Below are 21,918 nucleotides of genomic sequence, written 5' to 3'. Positions count from 1 at the left end.
AAATATTTGATTCACTAATAAATTATTTAAGTACTAAATTTTTAAATACCTTTTAACAGGTATCATTTAACATTACCATTATTGCTTTAACATTTTTCAACTACTACTAATATAATGTATGAGTCCATATGTCTTATTGCTTTATCATTTTTCAACTACTACTAATTTAATGTGTTGAGTCAATATGTCTTGTAGAATTACATGTTCAACTAAACACCATAAAAAAAAAGAGAGAATAGTTCTTAAATCACATGATACTCTTTGTATTTTGGAGTTTCCAAGTTCATGATACTCTCTTCTATTTAATAATTTTTTCATAACTTTCAAAAAATTAAATGCTAATTTTTTTTTTATCATTCTAGTGCTTGAATTACTATTTAATAGTATAGTACTACATGTTAACTTGATGCATATGGTATAAAATGAGATGAAAGAAGGGACATCTCTTTATTGTTTGTTCTTTTCTATCCTGCAGTGCTCATCAGTTTTGGCTTTGATGCCTCTGCGGCAAGTGTCAGCCCTCTCAGCTGTACTCTCAGAAGACAGAAGCTGAGACACTCTCCAATTTCTGGCTAGTAAATTTTTACTTGTAGTTGGTTTAGTTGCAGCGCTTTGCTTTTCTCCCATGTAAAAGTCAAGAAATGCAGCCTCATCTCTCTTCTGCCACACCCCTTTCTCACTCTGGTCTCTCTCTCTATATCTCTATCTCTGTTACTACATGTTTATATTTGTTTTATCTGTGAAAGATTGGATTTTGCTTTGTGGGGTTTATGATACTGATGAAATTATGCTTGCTTTGATGAAGGAAAAGATGAAAGAGAGAAGAAAGAAGGGTCACCACCTTGCATAAAGCTGTCTTTAGGCTATGTGGTTGAGGAAGAAGAAAAAGTTGCCAATGCCATTGCCAAGTCTGTGTTCACAACAGCTCAGTTTCATGAACTCCAGCTCCAAGCTGTGATTTTTAAGTACATAGTCTCTGGTCTTCCAGTTCCTTTTCATCTCTTTTTCACCATTTGGAATACTGTTTCCAGCTCCTTGGGCTCTGCTGTAATCAACAAACTTTACCCTACCTGTAATGTTCTTCTTCTTTGGCTTTTTATCTGCCCTTTTCCATATTATATTCTACTAGTTGAATGAACCAAATTGGTGCTATCTATTCAAGAATGTGTCTTTTTTGGATGAACTGGTGAAATATTGTTGGATGAATCTTCTTTGTTTTAGTAGCTAGGTCTAATAGTAATGGGGGAACTGTCTTGTTTATTTCTTGCTACTTGAATTTCTTTTCTTTTTTCGAATAACAGAGTGGAAAGGCATAAAGATAAGAATGTTGAGATCCCAAATTGAACCGATTTTAGCCTATCGGGAATGATTTTCTTGTTTTCTGAAACTTGGTAGTACATTTTATGAAGTTCAATTGCTGGAAAAAATTTGGTTTTGTCTTGGATATTTTTATTGAGTTTCGGCTCTTCCCCTGTTATATTAGACCCCCCCTTGCCTAGACATTCTGTAGTCTGTTCTTTGATTCCCCTATTAGATGCATCCTAGTTGCTGCACGAGAATACGATAAATTTGATGGTCAGTGTGGAGCTAGTGTCAGGAGCGGGTTCGGCCGAACCCATTAGTTTTGGTTCGAACCAAGTATTTGTCTTAAAAATTCCATTGAATATGTATAAATTATTAATTTAGAACCCAATAACTTCAAACGATTAGAATTCCGAACTCATAAGCTTGAAATTCTGCCTCTGCCTCTGTGGCCAAGTGTGGTCAATTAAACACCCTAGGCCGAAAACTTATACGACGGTGTATAGGTTAAAATAACACTTGTTATTAATTAAAATATAAACTTTGAACAACCCTTTGCATAAACCACCACTGCCCTTATTGAAATTTACATGCTTCGCCACTGATTATAGATTTATTTTAATATCAAAATTTGCCCTGGATTTATACTAGAACTGATCTTTGGTGAATCGTCTTCATACTTTACTCCATCTTTTCCTCCCACGGTCCCACTGTATGACGGGAAAGCATTGTTTGGTGCGTTATTCCTACTATATGAGCTCAAAATTCGAAAAACTCAATAGCTTGGCTTACTCTTATGCTTTTAATTTCTAAAAATCATTACTTCATAGGTAGCTTGATGCGGGGAATGCATATCCGTAGTCAATATTCGTTGATAGTTTAGGGCTAGAGTAAATGTTTCTCCATGTATGATACTATAATTCATTCACACGATGGGAAGACTTGGATTCGTGAATATTTAGGATTTTTAAGCATTGTCATAACGATTTTATTTTTTAATATGGGTGCTGGTTTCAGTAGGAAGATTTGATTATGCAAGCATGATGGATCCTGAACCAGGGAGGTGCAGAAGAACTGATGGTAAGAAATGGAGGTGCAAACGGGATGTGATTCCAGGTCAGAAGTACTGTGGGCAGCACATGCATAGGGGTCGTCGTTCAAGAAAGCTTGTGGAAGCTTCCGAATATGTTACGAAATCAGATGATATAAGTATCACTTCCAAGAGAATTAAACTGAATGCTCGTTCTGATGACCCCGGTAGCAAATGTGCCCCTGCTAGTAGTAAAACCTCCTGTTTGTCTTCTACTAGCAGAAATTACCAAAATAATAGCGTCGAGGATTCATCTGCTAAACCAAGACCCACCAATTCCTGCAACAGCAGTGAGAAACAAGACAACCACATGACTTTTAATAGAAAGGACACCACAACTTGCATAAGAACCCAATCTTTCAATACTGATAGCAAGAATATTGATTTCAACCGTATTAGTCCCAGCAAAGCCAACCAAAAGCAGAGTTATGGAGATGCTAGGAATAGTGGTGGTTTGGTTCCAGTTTTTGGTATATCTGCAAAGAGTGATCTTCAACATACCACAGGTAAAGCATAAACCAGTATTATATTATTGGATCAACTTCTTTCCCTCTTTTATTTTTCCTTCTCTTTCATCGGTTTAAGAATCCTGGAAAATTGTCTTGCAGTAGATTATTAAAAGTTTTTGTTAATTAAAGTTCCTCCGAGCAGTGCCTAATTTTTGGGTGCCTAATGGAACTATTGGATCAATCCACCATAGCGGACTCCCCTTCCTCTTCCTATAGGTACACATATGTGTTAAATTAGGCAAACCAGATGTTAGGTTGCTGCATGGAAAAAGGATCATTGTCATTCTATGCTACTTAGACGAGTTAGGTTCGCTAGTCATGAAATTCATTGAAGCATGCATTAACATATTCTTTTATTACTTCAAAGTCTTTGAGGATTTTGTGAAGTAGGTGGAGGATGAGCTGGATTTGTTATGCCTATTATGGCCTGTAGGAGAGCATAGGAGCGTGGTGGACAAGGTGAAAAGAAATTTATAAGGTAGTTTGGTTGCAAATATCTGAAAAGAGATCCAGGATCCTTTCTAGCATGTGTGATAGCTTATTTAGAGGTGACGCTTGTCTTATAGGAAAAATGGAAGATAATTACCTTATCAAAAAAAAGAAAGGAAATATGTAAGATGATGGTTGACTTTATTTTCAATCTCGGAGCAACCTGGTGTATCTATTTCTAGTTTTTGTTTATTCGATCCTTGTGCATTAAAGCTGTGACTGCGGCAGGAGATCCTTTTGCATTAAAGCTGGTAATGGTGGAAGGAGAAGTTAGTTTCTTTTATATTGAACTTTCCTTTTATTAGCTCAGCAACCTTTGATGATTGTTACCACTAACTTGAGGTTTGACTGTAACACATGCTCAGAAACTGAACTGCAGAGGTGCAGAAGATCAGATGGTAAGAAATGGAGATGCAGCAGGAATGCTGTTCCTCGTCAAAAGTACTGTGAGACGCACATGCACAGGGGAGCCAAAAAGATAATGGCAGCCTCAGACTCGGTCATTAATGTCGAGCCTTCAAAACCTTCCTCATACAGGTTTTGCCATCAAGTTATACCTAAAAATGATGGTACTGGAATAAACTTGAACACCAGTCTTTCCATTTCAACACTCCCAGATCCTCGAAACATTACGGAAGATGATGACTCTAACAGTAACAGTACTAGTGATGCCACCACTATCACTGATGAAATACCAGCATTTGTGTCACATTAGTTGAAAAACGCGGAGACTTTTTGATATTGGTATTCTTTTTTGGCAAGATGTGTAAACTTGAGAAGTGATCAAGGTCAGTCTGTGTAGTAGTTATTAACGGTCATTTACATGTTCCTAGTTTATAGATTTTTTAGGATTAAAATTCCGTTTTGTACTAGGTTTGATGGATCAGATGGACATGTATTTGTTCAATCTGTGGGCTAATCAATGACTATTTTTGTTCAACGAGCAAGTTCTACTAAATGATTTTAAAAAAATGTAAAGAAATCCACACAAAAAATTAGAAGGTTTGACCTTCGTACTCAAAAACTTTTCTTTTCTAGGATGGAGGGAGTCTTGTTGTTTATGAGTTTATCTATTATCTATTATCTATTGTATGCATGAAGATTGAGAATGTTGGGAAGATGTATTGCCTGGACCTTTTGAAGTATAACCGAAACTATCAACAGAACAGTTTATTATGGCTTCTATCCTCTACTATAGACATGAAGACTAGCTTTTTTGTAGCATAAAGGCAAAAATCATGAACTTGTGCTCCCATATAAAGCTTAACTTTAGACTTGTCAAATGAAAATCTAGTAAAGTTGGTTACATGCTCTATCGTTGGCGTACAAACCATTTCTCCTATGATATAACATAGTAGGAAAAAGAAACAAAGGAAAATGAATGGAGGGAAAACGAAAGACAAGTTAGTTACATGGTAGTACAAGAGCTAGAAATTTGAGCATGAACAAAGTTCAAATATTTTGTTAATTACTCACTGGCAACAAAGGTTCCGTGGTGTAGTTGGTTATCACGTCAGTCTAACACACTGAAGGTCTCCGGTTCGAGTCCGGGCGAAGCCAATTCTTTTCAGAAATGTTTTTCTCAAGAGTCATTGCAACTATGAAAATTCACTGATTCCTTTCGGCTTTCACTAGGTTCGTAGGTTTAGTGTTGGCTTCAGAAATGTTTTTCTCAAGAGTCATTGCAACTATGAAAATTCACTGATTCCTTTCGGCTTTCACTAGGTTCGTAGGTTTAGTGCCCAATCCCATTTTATTCATCAAGCACAACAAAATTAGATAAGTACATATTTTCATTTTCTGGATAAGCACTTTTATATCTAAAGGAGCAACGCCTACAAAGGCAGAAGTTGCTCAAGTTTGTATTAGGGAAAAAAGGCATGACACGTAGTCTATTATCATAGTGACAGGGCATGGTATGTGGATCATCAATATAGCGACAAATGACGTTCCTAATTAGACGAGTTGAAGAATGCGAAAAAGGTACGGGAGAAACGCCCTCGGGTTTAAACTGAGAAAATAGCCGGACCTGACAGTTGTAAAAGGAGAAATAGGAGCGGAATGAATAAAGGCCGTTAAGAAGGGAAGATGCACGAATCTGTCATAAATAAGGAAGAAAAATTGATACGGTTACAGAAAATCTTTAGCCATAAATACTTCTGTTACAATTGTATATGGTAACAGGTAATCAAGGCAATTAATGCTATTAGTGAGCCCGAATTAAGTAAGGAAACCTTTAAAATTGTATGCTCCTATATAAGGACTGAAACCTCATTTGTAATATCATCGGATAATTATTGAAATTTATGCAATCATTCTTTACTTTATTCTCAAGGTTCTAAACCGAATTTTGGGAGTGATTATCAATCTGTTTCATATTTTCTTTGTCAATTATTTCCATTCCTTGATTTATTCTTCAAATTATTGGGAAAGTGAAGTAATTCTTGGTTATCAGTAACCCAATTTCTTCTAGATATTGCCTTTGACCGAGAAATCTATTTTGGGGTTAAACAAATTGGCCCCGTTACCGGGAATCTGATAATCTGTTCACTTTTCAAACTTTATTTTTAACGACCAAGTATGTCAACAGTTAACGAGAACAACCAGCTGAACCAACAAGGTGGAACTCTACCACACCACACACCTACGAGATACTCTCAGCAATCCCGTGGAAGTTCACCTGAAAGGCCTGCTTCGCGCGCTGATGATCAGCAGGGAGACGACCAAATCGTGGAGCAGGATGCTCTAGAGCGATTGATTGCAGAACACATGAACAATGCACTACAAGCTTTTGTCAGAGGATTACCTAATGCAACACAAACTCCTCCACCAGTTAATACAACAACTTTGGAGAACCCGCGTTCAGGGCTTGATAACTCTAGAAGTGGAGAAATTCCCAATAAATCTCGTGATGGAGGGCCAAGTACACCAAATAATTCTAATTTACAAGGTTTAATGCTAACTTTGCAGAAACAGTTGAAGGAGCAAAACGATCGTATAAAGCAAATACCTGGCGTACCTCCCGTGATCAAAGGTGTGAATATTGACAAGTATTCACAACAACCCTGGAAGCTAAGTGCAACACCTTTACCACTTCCCAAAAAGTTTAAAATGCCTGATATTCCTAAATATGATGGAATAATGACGAGCACAAAACACACACTTAAATATGCTTGCTAGTCGAATATAGTATAATATAATATCGTATCCACATGGATTGGAGTTAAATAATATTTTCGTAGTTTATAGCTTGGTTGCTATCCAAGATGATCAACAGTTGAGAATTATGTGATTAAAAACTAAAATTAACTAAGAATCTAAAGCTAATTGACGAATGATAATCTAAACAAAAGTAAGCAAATAAGATATCAATGGGAGAAAATAGGGATTGATTGGATATGTACAAGATAATTATCTGGGATTTAACTCTAGTTAATTCATTTCTAATGTTCAAGTGAGTCTCTCGAATTCACTCAATTATTAGTTCAAGTAGAAACTCCTATCTCGATTAAGTCTCAACCTCACAATGTGATTCAATTTAAGCTCGATGAAGATATGCAAGAATTCGTAGTGGATTGGTCTTTAGGAGAACTTCTTCCGATTATCCTCCTAACTAGGTCTAAACAATAATTCAACTAGCCTCTTTCGATTACTAAGAAGAATTAATGAATTCAACCCACATGATAACGCAAAGATATCACAAGTTATGCCTCTCTCGATTACATGAACATGTGAATATAGATGCAACAATTAAAACACCCAAAACGATTCAATGCATAAAACTAGAGTTAATATCTATAAACAAATATCAATACACCAAATCCATCAATCCCTAAAGAGAACTCTCTATAGATATGGAGTAATTCATCACAAATACAAAGAAAAATATAAAATGATCCAAACTCTTGTCTTGAGTGAGGATTGAATGATGAATCCCTTGTGCTTTCGCTTCGCCACCTTCTCTCTAGCCTCCTTAGATCTTAGATGTGTCAAAAGTCCATCAAATAACGTTTTTACATGTATTTATACTAAGTAGGGTCGGGCCCAGACGAAAATACCTTTTCCTGCGCGAACTGGGATAATAACTCTGTAAAAATTACACAAACGCATGCATGGAGATTGTGGGAAACTTCAGAGAGCTTGTTCTGACAGGCTTTAGGAAAATTGGGCAGCCGCGGCGCCCCACGCGCCGCGGCTGTGGGACTCTCTCTGAGTGCAGATTTTTCTTGCTCTTTAGCTATCCCGACGTAGTTCTCGACTCCCGAACGTGATCCCGGCTTTTTCCCTCGGGCTTTTACTCAGACTTCAAAGCTCTAAATCACTCGAATTTATTCTATAACATCTACATAACTCGAAATCACTCATACAAGGCATAAAACACATAATTAGTGCAAAATACTAGCAATTAAAGCTCAAACTCAATTAAAGTGCAGTAAATTGAAGTGTAATAAGTGACTAAAATATGAGATTATAGCCTACCATCAACACCCCACACTTAAACCATTGCTCGTCCTCGAGCAATTAAATTACACTTCATAAAGACACGACTTTTTTAAACAACTCTCATAACTCATCAAACCAAGAATATTTATAATAGATTAAGCATAATAACGTAACATCATAGCCTCAAAATTTGACTCAAAAGTACCACGCATTATTCACAACTCACTCACTTACTCAACATAGAGGTCAAGCATTACCTTTCCTTCATGAATCAAGTGCCCTCACCATAATAGAGAGTAGTTCTACACACCATCAAATTTAACAACAATCAGGAACTCAATATAGAAAGAATTCACTCACTCTCAGAAATAACATTCATATGCCACAAACGATGAACCATAGGCTTGCCCGTAGTGTACTACTCAACTAATCGAGTTCATTCAGTCAAGGATCAAGTAGGACTTTAATTGGTTGTAATGTAGGCTGCGAGACGGGTATGATACATTTAGATATAAGAGTGACTACACCTCCCTAAGTACTTTAATACATACATTTCATTGTTCAAAACCCCACACTTATGTCAAACCATAACTCTACCTTCACATCAATATACATTAACTCCCAACTTCTTTAAGCATAATTACATCAAAAGTTACCACTATCAAAGAATATGTTTGCACAACAATACAATGATTTTTCCTTTTCCTATTCAATTCAAGTGGCTTTTACTTACTTTTTGTTTTCAAAACAAGTGCACCTTTCTCCTTAATTCATTAGTTCCACTCAAAAGCCAAACCAACCATCCCACACTTCAATTTTTGCAAAGTTCATATCAAATTCAAGTGCTCACGAGAGGTAAATGGTTTAAATATATGGTCAACTCAAACAATTAGGTAAAGCTTGTAATGTGGTTGCCAAAGAAATATGATTACAGGCTCAACGAGGTTAACTAAGATACATAACAATTAGGTGGATAAAAGCAGATAACTGGTTCAACAAAGAAATGCCTAAATCACTTCCAAGACTGAACGAAACTATTTTTTTGCTTTGCAAACACACGGGGCAAGTTCTAGACATCAAATGCAATGCACTGAATACACAAAACCTCACACACACATGGCACATAACTCACTCAGGATTGGACTCATAAAGATACTCTAGTCAAAGCAGTTAAGCAAAGTTAAAATCATACAATTTAAGGTTCTTATGCAAGAGTCAAAAACTGAGCCTAAGCGTCACAACTAAAGCACTCACTATTCTCAAGGTATAATAGAGTCAAGAGATATTGCTTTCAATTCAAAACACAGCACATGGTTCCCTTCTCCTAACAAAAATAAAAACTAATTACACCCGGTTAGAACAAAACCCTTGGAAAAGAACCGTGACACAAAGAAAAACCAAGGGGGAATTATTATACTAACTATAAAAGAATTTTTTTTTGTCTTTTTCTTTCGCCTTTAATCCCTCAAGAAACCCGTCAAATGATATCCATTGTCGAGAAAAGTCAAATTTTTTAAATTTTTATGTTTTTTCTCATTTTTCTATCTCTAACTACTAAAACAACAAAACTAAATTACTAACACAGATACATACAACATACAATTTCCCCCAAAAATGCTTCAATGCATAAAACTAGAGTTAATATCCATAAAAAAATATCAATACACCAAATCCATCAATTCCTAAAGAGAACTATTCCATAGATATGGAGTAATTCTTCACAAATATAAAAAAAAACATAAAATGATCTTAACTCTTGTCTTGAGTGAGGATTGAATGATGAATCCCTTGTGCTTTCACTTCTCCACCTTCTCTCTACCCTCCTTAGGTGTTAGATGTGTCAAAAGTCCATCAAATAAATTTTTTACATGTATTTATACTAAGTAGGGTCGGGCCTAGATGAAAACACCTTTTCCTGCGCGAAATGGGATAATAACTCTGTAAAAATTGCACAGGCGCGCCACACCATGCGGGGCGGTTGTGGTAAACTTCAGAGAGCTTGTTCTGATAGGCTTCAGGAAAATTGGGCAGCCGCGGTGTGCCACGCGCCGTCCCACGCTCCACGCGCCGCACCACACGCCATGCGTCGCACCACGCGCCACGCGCCGCGGCTGTGGGACTTTCTCTGAGTACGGATTTTTCTTGCTCTTTAGCTATCCCGACATGGTTCTCGACCCCCGAACGCGATCCCGGCTTATTCCCTTAGGCTTTTACTCAGACTTCAAAGCTCCAAATCACTCGAATTCATTCCATAACATCTACATAGCTCGGAATCATTTCTACAAGGCATAAAACACATAATTAGTGCAAAACACTAGCAATTAAAGCTCAAACTCAATTAAAGTACAGTAAATTGGAGTGTAATAAGCGACTAAGATACGAGATTATTGCCTACCATCAACATCCCACACTTAAGCCATTGCTCGTCCTCGAGCAATCAAACTACACTTCATAAAGACACGACCTTTTTAAACAAACTCATCAAACCAAGAATATTTATAATAGATTAAGCATAATAACGTAACAGCATAGCCTCAAAATTTGACTCAAAAGTACCATGCATTATTCACAACTCACTCACTTACTCAACATAGAGGTCAAGCATTACCTTTCCTTCATGAATCAAGTGCCCTCACCATAATAGAGAGTAGTTCCACACACCATCAAATTTAACAACAATCAGGAACTCAATATAGAAAGAATTCACTCACTCTCAGAAATAACATTCATATGCCACAAACGATGAACCATAGGCTTGCCCGAAGTGTACTACTCAACTAATCGAGTTCATTCAGTCAAGGATCAAGTAGGACTTTAATTGGTTGTAATGTTGGCTGCGGGACGGGGTAGGATACATTTAGATATAAGAGTGACTACTGTCACGCCCCAAACTCGGGGAGCGCGACCGATGCTCAATCGAGTAAACCCGGCCGAGCAAGCATGTTAGATTTCCTTCTACCCAACTCATCCATGAATAAAGAGGAGATGTACTCCATTAATCAAACATTGAAAAGATTTTATTAACAACTCCTATTTCATTTCCATCAGCAGCTTCATTCATAATTTTCAAAATATTACAAGTTTATAGATATAATGAAAAACATGTTTGCCAAATACCAACATTTCTTGTTCAATTCCTAACATTCAACTACCACCCACAACCTGTCTACAGAGCCTCTAAGTACAACACAAGAGTAGTATGGAAGTGCCGGCAACATGGCCCTCTCAACATTTGAAGATGCAGCCCCCGGCAAAAGGGACGTTAGTACATATGGAATAGTACTAGTATGAATGAAAAAAAAACCCTCTTAATAGAATGATAAATAATACAAGGAATAACAATCATAATATCACTGGAAGCCACAGACAACATAAAACCTCAAACTAGGATCAAGACAGTGTTCAAATTAATTTCCATATCTTAAGTTGGGAGATCTTTAATACTAATATGCCACTATTCACGATACCAATATTCACAATACCAATACCATCATACTTTTAGCACGGAGTTCGATCACGACCCGATCGGCTAGGCCATCTTATTAGAGACATCAACCGCAATCACAATTTCAATTTACAATTTCCAGCACAATCACCACCATGTGTGCGGCATGGCGTTCGATCACGACCCGATCGGCTAGGACGTCTCATTCGAGACATCATCCTTTTTATACCAATCATCTCAATTCATACTTCTTTCACATCTTTTCATTTCATTGGCACTAGTAGCCACAATTATAAAATAATTCTTGGCACGTCGGCCGTATTTAGTATTTCATGCTCACCTTTTTCACTTTCAAACATGATCATCATCATCCACAACAAGGCATTTCAAATCAACGTTTTTAGTATACATGTGAGCACTTAAGAGTCTTAGGCACATAGAGATTTTTCACAAGACTTGGCATAATAGCCTTCGTTTGGACTTGGCTTGAAGTCGAAACATTTTTAATGCACAACTCATACTTTGAACACATTCTCAAATGATAACATAACATGATAAAAGCATTTGGTATACATATTGAACATATATCTTTCAACACAACTCATTCGGAATAGCCAATTTTTTTTATAGTGAACCACTTGGGACTTACACATAAATTACATGAATACCGTGGGGTTCAATTCTAAGATAGGAGTTTAGCCAACACACCTCGATTTGAGCTTTCCTTAAATTACTACAATGTTTCGAAAATCCTAGCAATCCAAATCTCAACCTTCAAGATCCGAAAATACTACAATGCTCCAATTGATTAAAATGTCCAAATATCACCCACAATTCAATACCTACCATTAGATATCCCAACTACATCAAAATAAATACGAAAATATTCATAAATATCCATTTAGGCTTAGCAATTCGGCAACAAGCCTTCAACCATCCTAAATTATCCAATACGCTCATCCATTAGACTATTCAATTTAATTCTTATAATTTAATACTTATTTGGAGTCATTAATAATACTATGTTAATTACCCAACATCATCAAGTTACTATTCATTGCCTTCTCCAATAAAACTCTAGGTTCAAGAACATCCATTTCAAGAACTAGTATTGTATCTTATCCAAATGGTGATTTCCAATTAAATTCGTTCATTAATTAAGTTATCAAGTCTATTGGAATCATTAGAAACTCAAGACATATGTATTTATATCAATTCATCACTATTCATCTTCTTCTTTACCCAAAAATGGCATTCTCATGACCCACCCTTAGGGTTCATACAATATCCCATTATAACTTCAAATAAAATTCATAAACATGCTACCCATACTCCAATATGACATATATATGAAGCTCAAGTGAAGGGATTTCCTCTTGGTGAAAGAATCTCACTTTTCCTCTTTTTGGTGTTCTTTGAGATTCAACCCATTTCCTATGGATTTATTCCATAATAATATTAGTGTTATCACTAAATGATGTTATATAATCATCTTTGTGCCAAAACAACTTACCTTTAAGTGTATCCATGGTGGAATAGATCCTCCTTCTCTCTAGAAATCCATTCCAAGATGAAGAACTAACACATTTTCTCTCTAAACCCACGTTTTCAGCTCCTTAAAATGACCCTTGAAGCTGCGTAGCCTCCTGCTTAGGCTACGCACAAAGGCTACGCAGGGTGGACTTCCATTCTCCTTCAATTGGAAGTTACTGGATTTGACTACACAATGGTGCGTAGGCTACGCTGCTATGGTGCGTAGGTTACGCTGCTATGTTGCGTAGGCTAAGCAAGACTCGCGTAGCTGTTCTGACACCCTTTAGTAAAACGGTCATAACTTCTTGTAGGAATCTCCAAATGATGAACGGTTTGAAGAATTAGAAACTAGACACAGTGAAATTTCATTGGATATGCCATAAACCATATAAAACTTCATATCTTTAGAGGTATTCTCGTTTGAAGTTAGGTCTTGTACGAACTCACTTGAAACTTTACCCCATCGTATAATTTCCAACTTGACTTAGCCTTGGGGCTCTTCTTAGACCATAAACCATTCTTAATGCACCTCATACATATATTATCATGATAAATTAATCATTCATATTATTAGTCTTGTTCATACCCGAATTAATATAATTAGTACCTGCCAATCTTCTTAATGGTCTTAAAACACTTCGAAATATTTCCGGGGTGTTACATTCTCCCCCATTTAAGAACATTCATCCTTGAATGTTTTGAAAGTCATTATTAGGCACAATATTATCATACTTTCACCTTAACCATCATCTTTAATCGTTCTTGACTTCATGTAGATCTTAGATATTCTTCTAACATTTCAACTTCCTTAAGGCCTCAAAATTTGGCTAACTCCCAAAATTTTCAGAAATTTTGCCAGAGTGTCCTCTGCAATTGGGCCTAACCACCTACCATAGAATCACCAAAACCAGTCCTAAAAACATATACATGAACCAACGACGCAACATAACATTAAAACAATGCCAACTGTGACCTCACGAGCAGTATATTACCAAAAAGGAACACCTTTAACATCAGCTATACAATTGATACATAATTCATAGAAGGTAACTTTTAGCATTTTCGTAGAACACAACTTTATAAATACATGAATATTCAAACAAATGAGGGTACTTTTTCTTCATTTCTTCCTCGGCCTCCCAAGTGGCCTCTTCAATCTGCTGGTTTCGCCATAACACTTTCACGAAGGCAATTTCTTTATTTCTTAACTTTCGGACTTGCCGATCAATAATAGAAACTGGAATCTCTTCATAAGTTAATTCCTCATTAACCTCAATAGTCTCAACCAGAACAATGAATGTCGGGTCTCCAACTACTTTCTTTAACATAGACACATAAAATACCGGGTGCACTAATAATATCTCAGGTGGAAGCTCAAGCTTGTATGCCACCTCACCAATCCTTTGAATGATTCTGTACGATCCGACATACCTCAGACTCAATTTTCCTTTCTTACCAAATCTTATTACACCCTTCATGGAGGAAACCTTCAAGAATACCCAATCATTTTCCTTGAACTCCAAATCCCTACGACGAACATCCGAATAGGACTTCTGACGACTCTGAGCAGTCTTCAACCACTCCTTAATGATTTTAACTTTTTCCATTGCCCGATGCATGAGGTTTGGTCCTATCAACTCTGCTTTCCCAATTTCGAACCACCCAATGGGGGATCTACAACTCCTACTATATAAAGCCTCGAACGGTGCCATCTGATTGCTAGAATGATAACTATTGTTGTAGGCAAATTCTATGAGTGGCAAATGATCATCCCAGCTACCTTTGAAGTTTACAACACAAGCGCACATCATATACTTAAGCATTTTAATAGTCCGCTCTGCCTGCCCGTCAGTCTGCGGGTGAAAGGCTATACTAAGATTCACCTGAGTACCCAAACCTTGCTGAAATTTCTTTCAAAAATTAGCCATGAACTATGCCCCCGATCAAAAATGATGGAAAGTGGAGTGCCATGTAGTTTGACGATTTCCTTGATATACAGCTGAGCATACTGTTCCGCTATGTTGGTAGCCTTAACAGGTAAGAAGTGTGCTGATTTTGTGAGTCGATTCACAATCACCCAAATCGAGTCAAACTTACGAGGAGTGCAAGGTAGTCCTACCACAAAGTCCATATTAATCATTTCCCACTTCCACATTAGAATTTCTATGTTCTATGCCAACCCACTGGGCCTTTGGTGTTCAGCCTTCACTTGCTGACAATTTGGACATCTCGCCACAAATTCCGCTACATTCCTCTTCATATCATTCTACCAATAGACTTCCTTAAGATCATGATACATTTTTGTAGAGCCCGGGTGCACGGAATACCTAGAGGTGTGAGCCTCGGTCATGATTCTCTCCCGGAGACCATCAACATTTAGAACATATAGACGCCCTTGGTACCTTAGTGTACCATCACCCATGCCAAAAGAAAAGGCCATGGTCTTATGTTTATGAATCCACTCTTTCAATTGTGCCAACAATGGATCGTTGTATTGCTTCTCCTTAACTTCCACAACAAGTGATGATTCAGCCCTATTTTGCACAATCACCCCTCCTTCACTAGAGTCCACAAGACGAACTCCTATACTAGCCAATCAGTGAACTTCCATGGCCAATGGCCTTCGATATGCCTCCAAGTGTGCTAAACTACCCATAGATTTCCAGCTAAGAGCATTCGCCACAACACTAGCTTTCCCTGGATGATATAGAATATCAATGTCATAGTCCTTGAGTAACTCAAGCCATCTTCTCTGCCTCAGATTCAATTCCTTCTACTTGAAAATATATTGAAGGCTCTTATGGTCCGTTAATATATCCACATGGACCCCATATAAATAATGACGCCAAATTTTCAATACAAATACCACCGCCTCAAGTTCTAAATCATGTGTCGGATAGTTCTTTCCATGATTCTTGAGTTGCCTAGAAGCATAAGCTATCACCTTGCCATGGTGCATTAATACACACCCAAGTCCGATTCTCGAATCATCACAATATACTACAAACCTATTTGTACCCTCTGGTAGGGTCAACACTGGTGCAGTAGTCAATCTCAATTTCAACTCCTGAAAGCTCCTTTCACAAGCATCTGACCATTGGAACTTAACCGCCTTCTGCGTCAATTTAGTCAACGGAGAGGCAAGATTAGAGAACCCCTCCACAAACTTTCTATAATACCTAGCTAAGCCTAAGAAACTACGAATCTCTGTTGTAGTTGTAGGCCTCGGCTAATTCTTCACAACTGCAATTTTCTGAGGATCAACCTTAATTCCTTCACTAGAGACGACATGACCCAAGAATGTGACAGATTCAAGCCAAAATTCACACTTTGAAAACTTTGCATATAACTTGTACTGATATAGGGTTTGCAGAACTACCTTGAGATGATCGACATGGTCCTCTCGATTACATGAATATACACATATATCATCAATAAATACTATAACAAAAGAGTCGAGGAACGACTTGAAAACTCGGTTTATAAGATCCATGAATGTCGCCGGGGCATTCGTTAGCCCAAAGACCATCATCAAAACTTCAAAGTGCCCATATCGGGTTCTAAAAGTGTTTTCGGAATATCCTGCTCCCTGATCTTCAATTGGTGATACACGGATCGTAAATCAATTTTGGAGAAGTACTTAGCACCCTGCAACTGGTCAAATAAATCATCTATCCTTGGCAGTGGGTACTTATTCTTGATTGTGACCTTGTTGAGCTGCCGATAGTCAATACACATTCGTACTGACCCATCCTTCTTCCTTACAAAGAGAACCGGTGCACCCCAAGGCGACACACTCGGCCGAATAAAACCCTTTTCTAACAAATCTCTCAACTGTTCCTTTAGTTCCTTCAATTCTACCGGTGCCATTCTGTAGGGCGGAATAAATATAGGCTGTGTGTCTGGCATCACATCAATCCCTAAATCAATCTCCCTGTCTAGTGGTATACCAGGGAGCTCATTCGAAAAGACTCCCGAAAATTTATTTACAACAGGCATAGACTCAAGTGTAGGTGCCTCGACATCGATGTCCGTAACATGGACCAAGTGGTTAATACACCCTTTGTTGATCATCTTCGTGGCCTTAAGGTAAGAAATAAACCTACCCTTCAGTACCACATCATCCCCCTTCTACTCAATAACTGGCTCATTTGGAAATTCGAACCTAACGGTCCTGGTTCGACAATCAAGCTTGGAAAATCTTGAATAAAGCCAGTCCATCCCTATTATTACATCAAAATTGACCATCCTCAATTCAATGAGATCGGTCATGGTGTCCCGACCACGCAACTTGACAACACAATCCCTATTAACCCGCGTGGCCAAAATAGACTCACCAACCAGAGTAGATACAGAGAACGGTTCATGAAGCTGTTCTGGTTCTATCCCAAATTCCATAGCAACATATGAAGTGACGTATGACAAAGTGGAACCGAGATCAATAAGAGCATACACATCATGAGATTGGACAGTCAATATACCTGTGATAATATCTGGAGAAGCTTATAAATTCTGGCGACCCCTCATAGCATAAAAACAACCGAATCCTCCCGAACTCTGTGCTCCACCCCTAGCTGCACCACGCCCAATGGCTGTTGGAGTGCCTCGAGCTGGAAGAGGTGCTGCAGATGTAGTAGCTGCAGAACTGGCTGGCTGTGCTGGGCCCCTGCCTGTGCCCTGGTGGGACGAACGACAATCCCTTTTAATGTGGCCCCTCAATCTGCATCCGTAGCATACGGGTAAGTCTATATAACATATTCCTAAGTGCATATTTCTATACCTAGGGCATGGGGGCCTCCGTTGTTGCTGGAATCTACCACCATGCCGACCCTGTTGGTAGGAACCCCTGTTGCCCTGACTGGGCCTGAAATGGCTCCACTATTATTGACTGGGCCATTATGGCGGTGCACTAGCCGAAGACTGAGCAAAGGACTGAGATGGCCCTGTCGACCCTCCCCTGAACGTTGACCTGCCGCCACCAGAAGAACCACCAAAGTTGCCCACAGACCGGGCCTTATTGCTGCCCTCTCATTCCATCATGTTCTTCAATTTGCGGGTCTCTGTTGCCTGATAAAATGCTACCGTCTTCCCATAGTTCATATCAAAATTTAAGGCAGTTGTAGCGGCCTCATTAATTACCAAGGGATTTAGGCCCTGCACAAACCGGTGCACTCTAGCCTTTATAGTGGGCAACATGTAAATAGCATACTTGGACATGTACGCAAATCTCATATGGTATTCCCACACACTCAGGCTGCCTTGCCTCCGGTTCTCAAACTCAGCGGCATGGGCTGCCTTAGTCTCGGCAGGTAAGAAATGATCAATAAAAGGCATCGGCAAACTCACCCCACCTCGCCGGAGGGCTACCTCTTTCAAGGGACTCCTCCCATAGCTCAAACCAAGAATATGCCACCTCTTTCAGGCGGTAGGAAGCCAACTCCACTGCCTCTGTCTCAGTATCACACATAACTCGAAGAGTTTTGTGCATCTAATCAATGAAGTCCTGAGGGTCCTCCTCTGGGTTAGTACCTGTGAACAATGGAGGATCTGACTGAAGAAACCTGTTCACCCTGGAACTAGCAGAATCCCCTGGCTGACTAGAAGAAGTAGGTGTAACATTTGATCTCTGGGCCTGGGAAGCCACTATCTGAGCCAACATCTGTATGGCTCCCCTAAGATCAACATCAGAAACACCATAATCGGAAGCTGGAGCTGGAGGTGGAACTGGAATATCAGTTGGAGGGACCGTTGCACCCTCAGTAGGTGTAGGGAGAGGTGCAGTCCAATCAGTTGTAGTAGAATCAGGCAGTGTAGTAAATGGAGGGATATCCTCACCCCTCGGGTGTTCACCCGCATCATCAAATATAGAATTCACTTCCACTCCTGGGGTGACATTGGCTCTTGGCCAGTTCTTGCCTTCTTCTTAGGTGCCATGTACTGAAAATTAGAGCAACGCACGAGTTAATGGAGGAAACAAATCTTACAATCAGCTTTATCGCACGATCGAGAACATGAAAGAAGGGTATTATTCCTATATGCCCAAGTAGCATCCTAATTATAGATGTGGTCGACAACACATCGATAAGAAGGACTCTACTAGACACGGCTCCGAGACATCATAGGACACTTTAAAACCTTAGGCTCTGATACCAAGTTTGTCACGCCCCAAACTCGGGGAGCGCGACCAGTGCTCAACCGAGTAAACTCGACCGAGCAAGCCTGTTAGATTTTCTTCTATCCAACTCATCCATGAATAAAGAGGAGATGTACTCCATTAATCAAACATTGAAAATATTTCATTAACAACTCCCATTTCATTTCCATCAGCATCTTCATTCATAATTTCCAAAATATTAGAAGTTTATAGATATAATGAAAAGCATGTTTGCTAAATACCAACATTTCTAGTTCGATTCCCAACATTCGACTACCACCCACAACCTGTCTACAGAGCCTCTAAGCACAACACAAGAGTAGTATGGAAGTGCCGACAACAAGGTCCCGGCTATACCTCAAACATAATACACAAGGAACAAAAGATATATGACCCCGAAATAAAGTGGGGCTCACCAAGTCAGCTGGGAAGAGGGTGTACCGCTATCACTGATCAATGTCTCCTGCTGTGAAATCACCTGCATCCATTGAAGATGCAGCGCCCCCGGCAAAAGGGACGTTAGTATATATGGAATAGTACTAGTATGAATGACAAAACACCCACTCAATAGAATGATAAATAATACAAGGACTAACAATCAAAATATCACTGGAAGCCACAAACAACATCAAACCTCAAATTAGGATCAAGACAATATTCAAATTAATTTCCATATCTTAAGTTGGGATATCTTTAATACCAATATGCCACCGTTCACGATACCAATATTCATAATACCAATACCACCGTACTTTTAGCATGGAATCCGATCATGACCCGATCGGCTAGGCCTCATTAGAGACATCAACCACAATCACAATTTCAATTTACAATTTCCAGCACAATCACCACCATGTGTGCGGCATGGCATCCGATCACGACCCGATCGGCTAGGCCGTCTCATTCGAGATATCATCCTTTTTATACCAATCATCTCATTTCATACTTCTTTCACATCTTTTCATTTCATTGGCACTAGTGGCCACAATTATAAAATTATTCTTGGCACGTTGGCCGTATTTAATATTTCATGCTCACCTTTTTAACTTTCAAACATCATCATCATCATCCACAACAAGGCATTTCAAATCAACATTTTTAGTAAACATGTGAGCACTTAAGAGTCTTAGGCACATAGAGATTTTTCATAAGATTTGGCATAATAGCCTTCGTTTGGACTTGGTTTGATGTCGAAACATTTTTAATGCACAACTCATACTTTGAACACATTCTCAAATGATAACATAACATGATAAAAGTATTTGGTATACATATTGAACATATATATTTCAACACAACTCATTCGGAATAGCTAATATTTTTTTATAGTGAACCACTTGGGACTTAATTCTAAGATACGAGTTTAGCCAACATACCTCGATTTGAGCTTTCCTTAAATTACTACAATGTTTCGAAAATCCTAGCAATCCAAATCTCAACCTTCAAGCTCCGAAAATACTACAATGCTCCAATTGATTAAAATGTCCAAATATCACCCACAATTCAATACCTACCATTAGATATCCATTTAGGCTTCACAATTCGGCAACAAGTCTTCAACCATCCCAAATTATCCAATAGGCTCATACATTAGCCTATTCAATTTAATTTTTATCATTTAATACTCATTTGGAGTCATTAATAATACTATGTTAATTACCCAACATCATCAAGTTACTATTCATTGCCTTCTCCAATAAAACTCTAGGTTCAAGAACATCCATTTCAAGAACTAGTATTGTATCTTATCCAAATGGTGATTCCCAATTAAATTCGTTCATTAATTAAGTTATCAAGTCTATTGGAATCATTAGAAACTCAAGACATATGTATTTATATCAATTCATCACTATTCATCTTCTTCTTTACCCAAAAATGGCATTCTCATGACCCACCCTTAGGGTTTATACAATATCCCATTATAACTTCAAATAAAATTCATAAACATGCTACCCATACTCCAATATGACATATATATGAAGCTCAAGTGAAGGGATTACTTCTTGGTGAAAGAATCTCACTTTTCCTCTTTTTGGTGTTCTTTGAGATTCAACCCATTTCCTATGGATTTATTCCATAATAATATTAGTGTTATCACTAAATGATGTTATATAATCATCTTTGTGCCAAAACAACTTACCTTTAAGTGTATCCATGGTGGAATAGATCCTCCTTCTCTCTAGAAATCCATTCCAAGATGAAGAACTAACACATTTTCTCTCTAAACCCACGTTTTCAGCTCCTTAAAATGACCCTTGAAGCTGCGTAGCCTCCTGCTTAGGCTACGCAAGGTGGACTTCCATTCCCCTTCAATTGGAAGTTACTGGATTTGCCTATGCAATGGTTTGTAGGCTACGCTGCTATGGTGCGTAGGCTACGCTGCTATGGTGCGTAGGCTACGCTGCTATGGTGCGTATGCTACACTGTTATGTTGCGTAGGCTACACAAGACTAGCGTAGCCGTTTTGACACCTTTTAGTAAAAAGGTCATAACTTCCTGTAGGGATATTCAAATGACGAATGGTTTGAAGCATTAGAACTAGACACATAGACCTTTCAAATTTTAGGTCATAAACCATATAAAACTTTGTATCTTGAGCGTTATTCTCATTTGAAGTTAGGTCTTGTGCGAACTCACTTGAAACTTTACCCCAGCGTATAATTTCCAACTTGACTTAACCTTGGGGCTCTTCTTAGACTATAAACCATTCTTAATGCTCCTCATATATATATATATATATATATATATATATATATATATATATATATATATATATATATATATATATATATATATATTATCATGATAAATTCATCATTCATATTATTAGTCTTGTTCATATCCGAATTAATATAATTAGTACCTGCCAATCTTCTTAATGGTCTTAAAACACTTCGAAATTGTTCCGGGGGTGTTACAACTACACTTCCCTAAGCACTTTAATACATACATT

The 21,918-nt window shown here is 38.2% G+C and overlaps 1 protein-coding gene and 1 non-coding gene across 2 annotated transcripts; both read left to right on the top strand.

Moving 5' to 3' along the window:
• Positions 1–363: 363 nt before the first annotated feature.
• Positions 364–4,330, top strand: LOC104121667 (growth-regulating factor 9). Its single transcript, XM_009633718.4, has 4 exons — positions 364–684; positions 806–1,072; positions 2,320–2,898; positions 3,756–4,330. The coding sequence occupies exons 1-4, from the start codon at positions 642–644 to the stop codon at positions 4,103–4,105; spliced, it is 1,239 nt and encodes a 412-aa protein (XP_009632013.1). The 5' UTR covers positions 364–641; the 3' UTR covers positions 4,106–4,330.
• Positions 4,331–4,876: 546 nt separating this feature from the next.
• TRNAV-AAC (transfer RNA valine (anticodon AAC)) lies at positions 4,877–4,950 on the top strand. Its single transcript has one exon. It is a non-coding gene; the product is annotated as a tRNA-Val (tRNA).
• The last annotated feature ends 16,968 nt before the right edge of the window (positions 4,951–21,918 follow it).

Source organism: Nicotiana tomentosiformis, chromosome 1 (genome assembly GCF_000390325.3).
Source record: "Nicotiana tomentosiformis chromosome 1, ASM39032v3, whole genome shotgun sequence".
Taxonomy (NCBI): Eukaryota; Viridiplantae; Streptophyta; class Magnoliopsida; order Solanales; family Solanaceae; genus Nicotiana; species Nicotiana tomentosiformis.
This window is presented reverse-complemented; position numbering and strand designations above follow the sequence as displayed.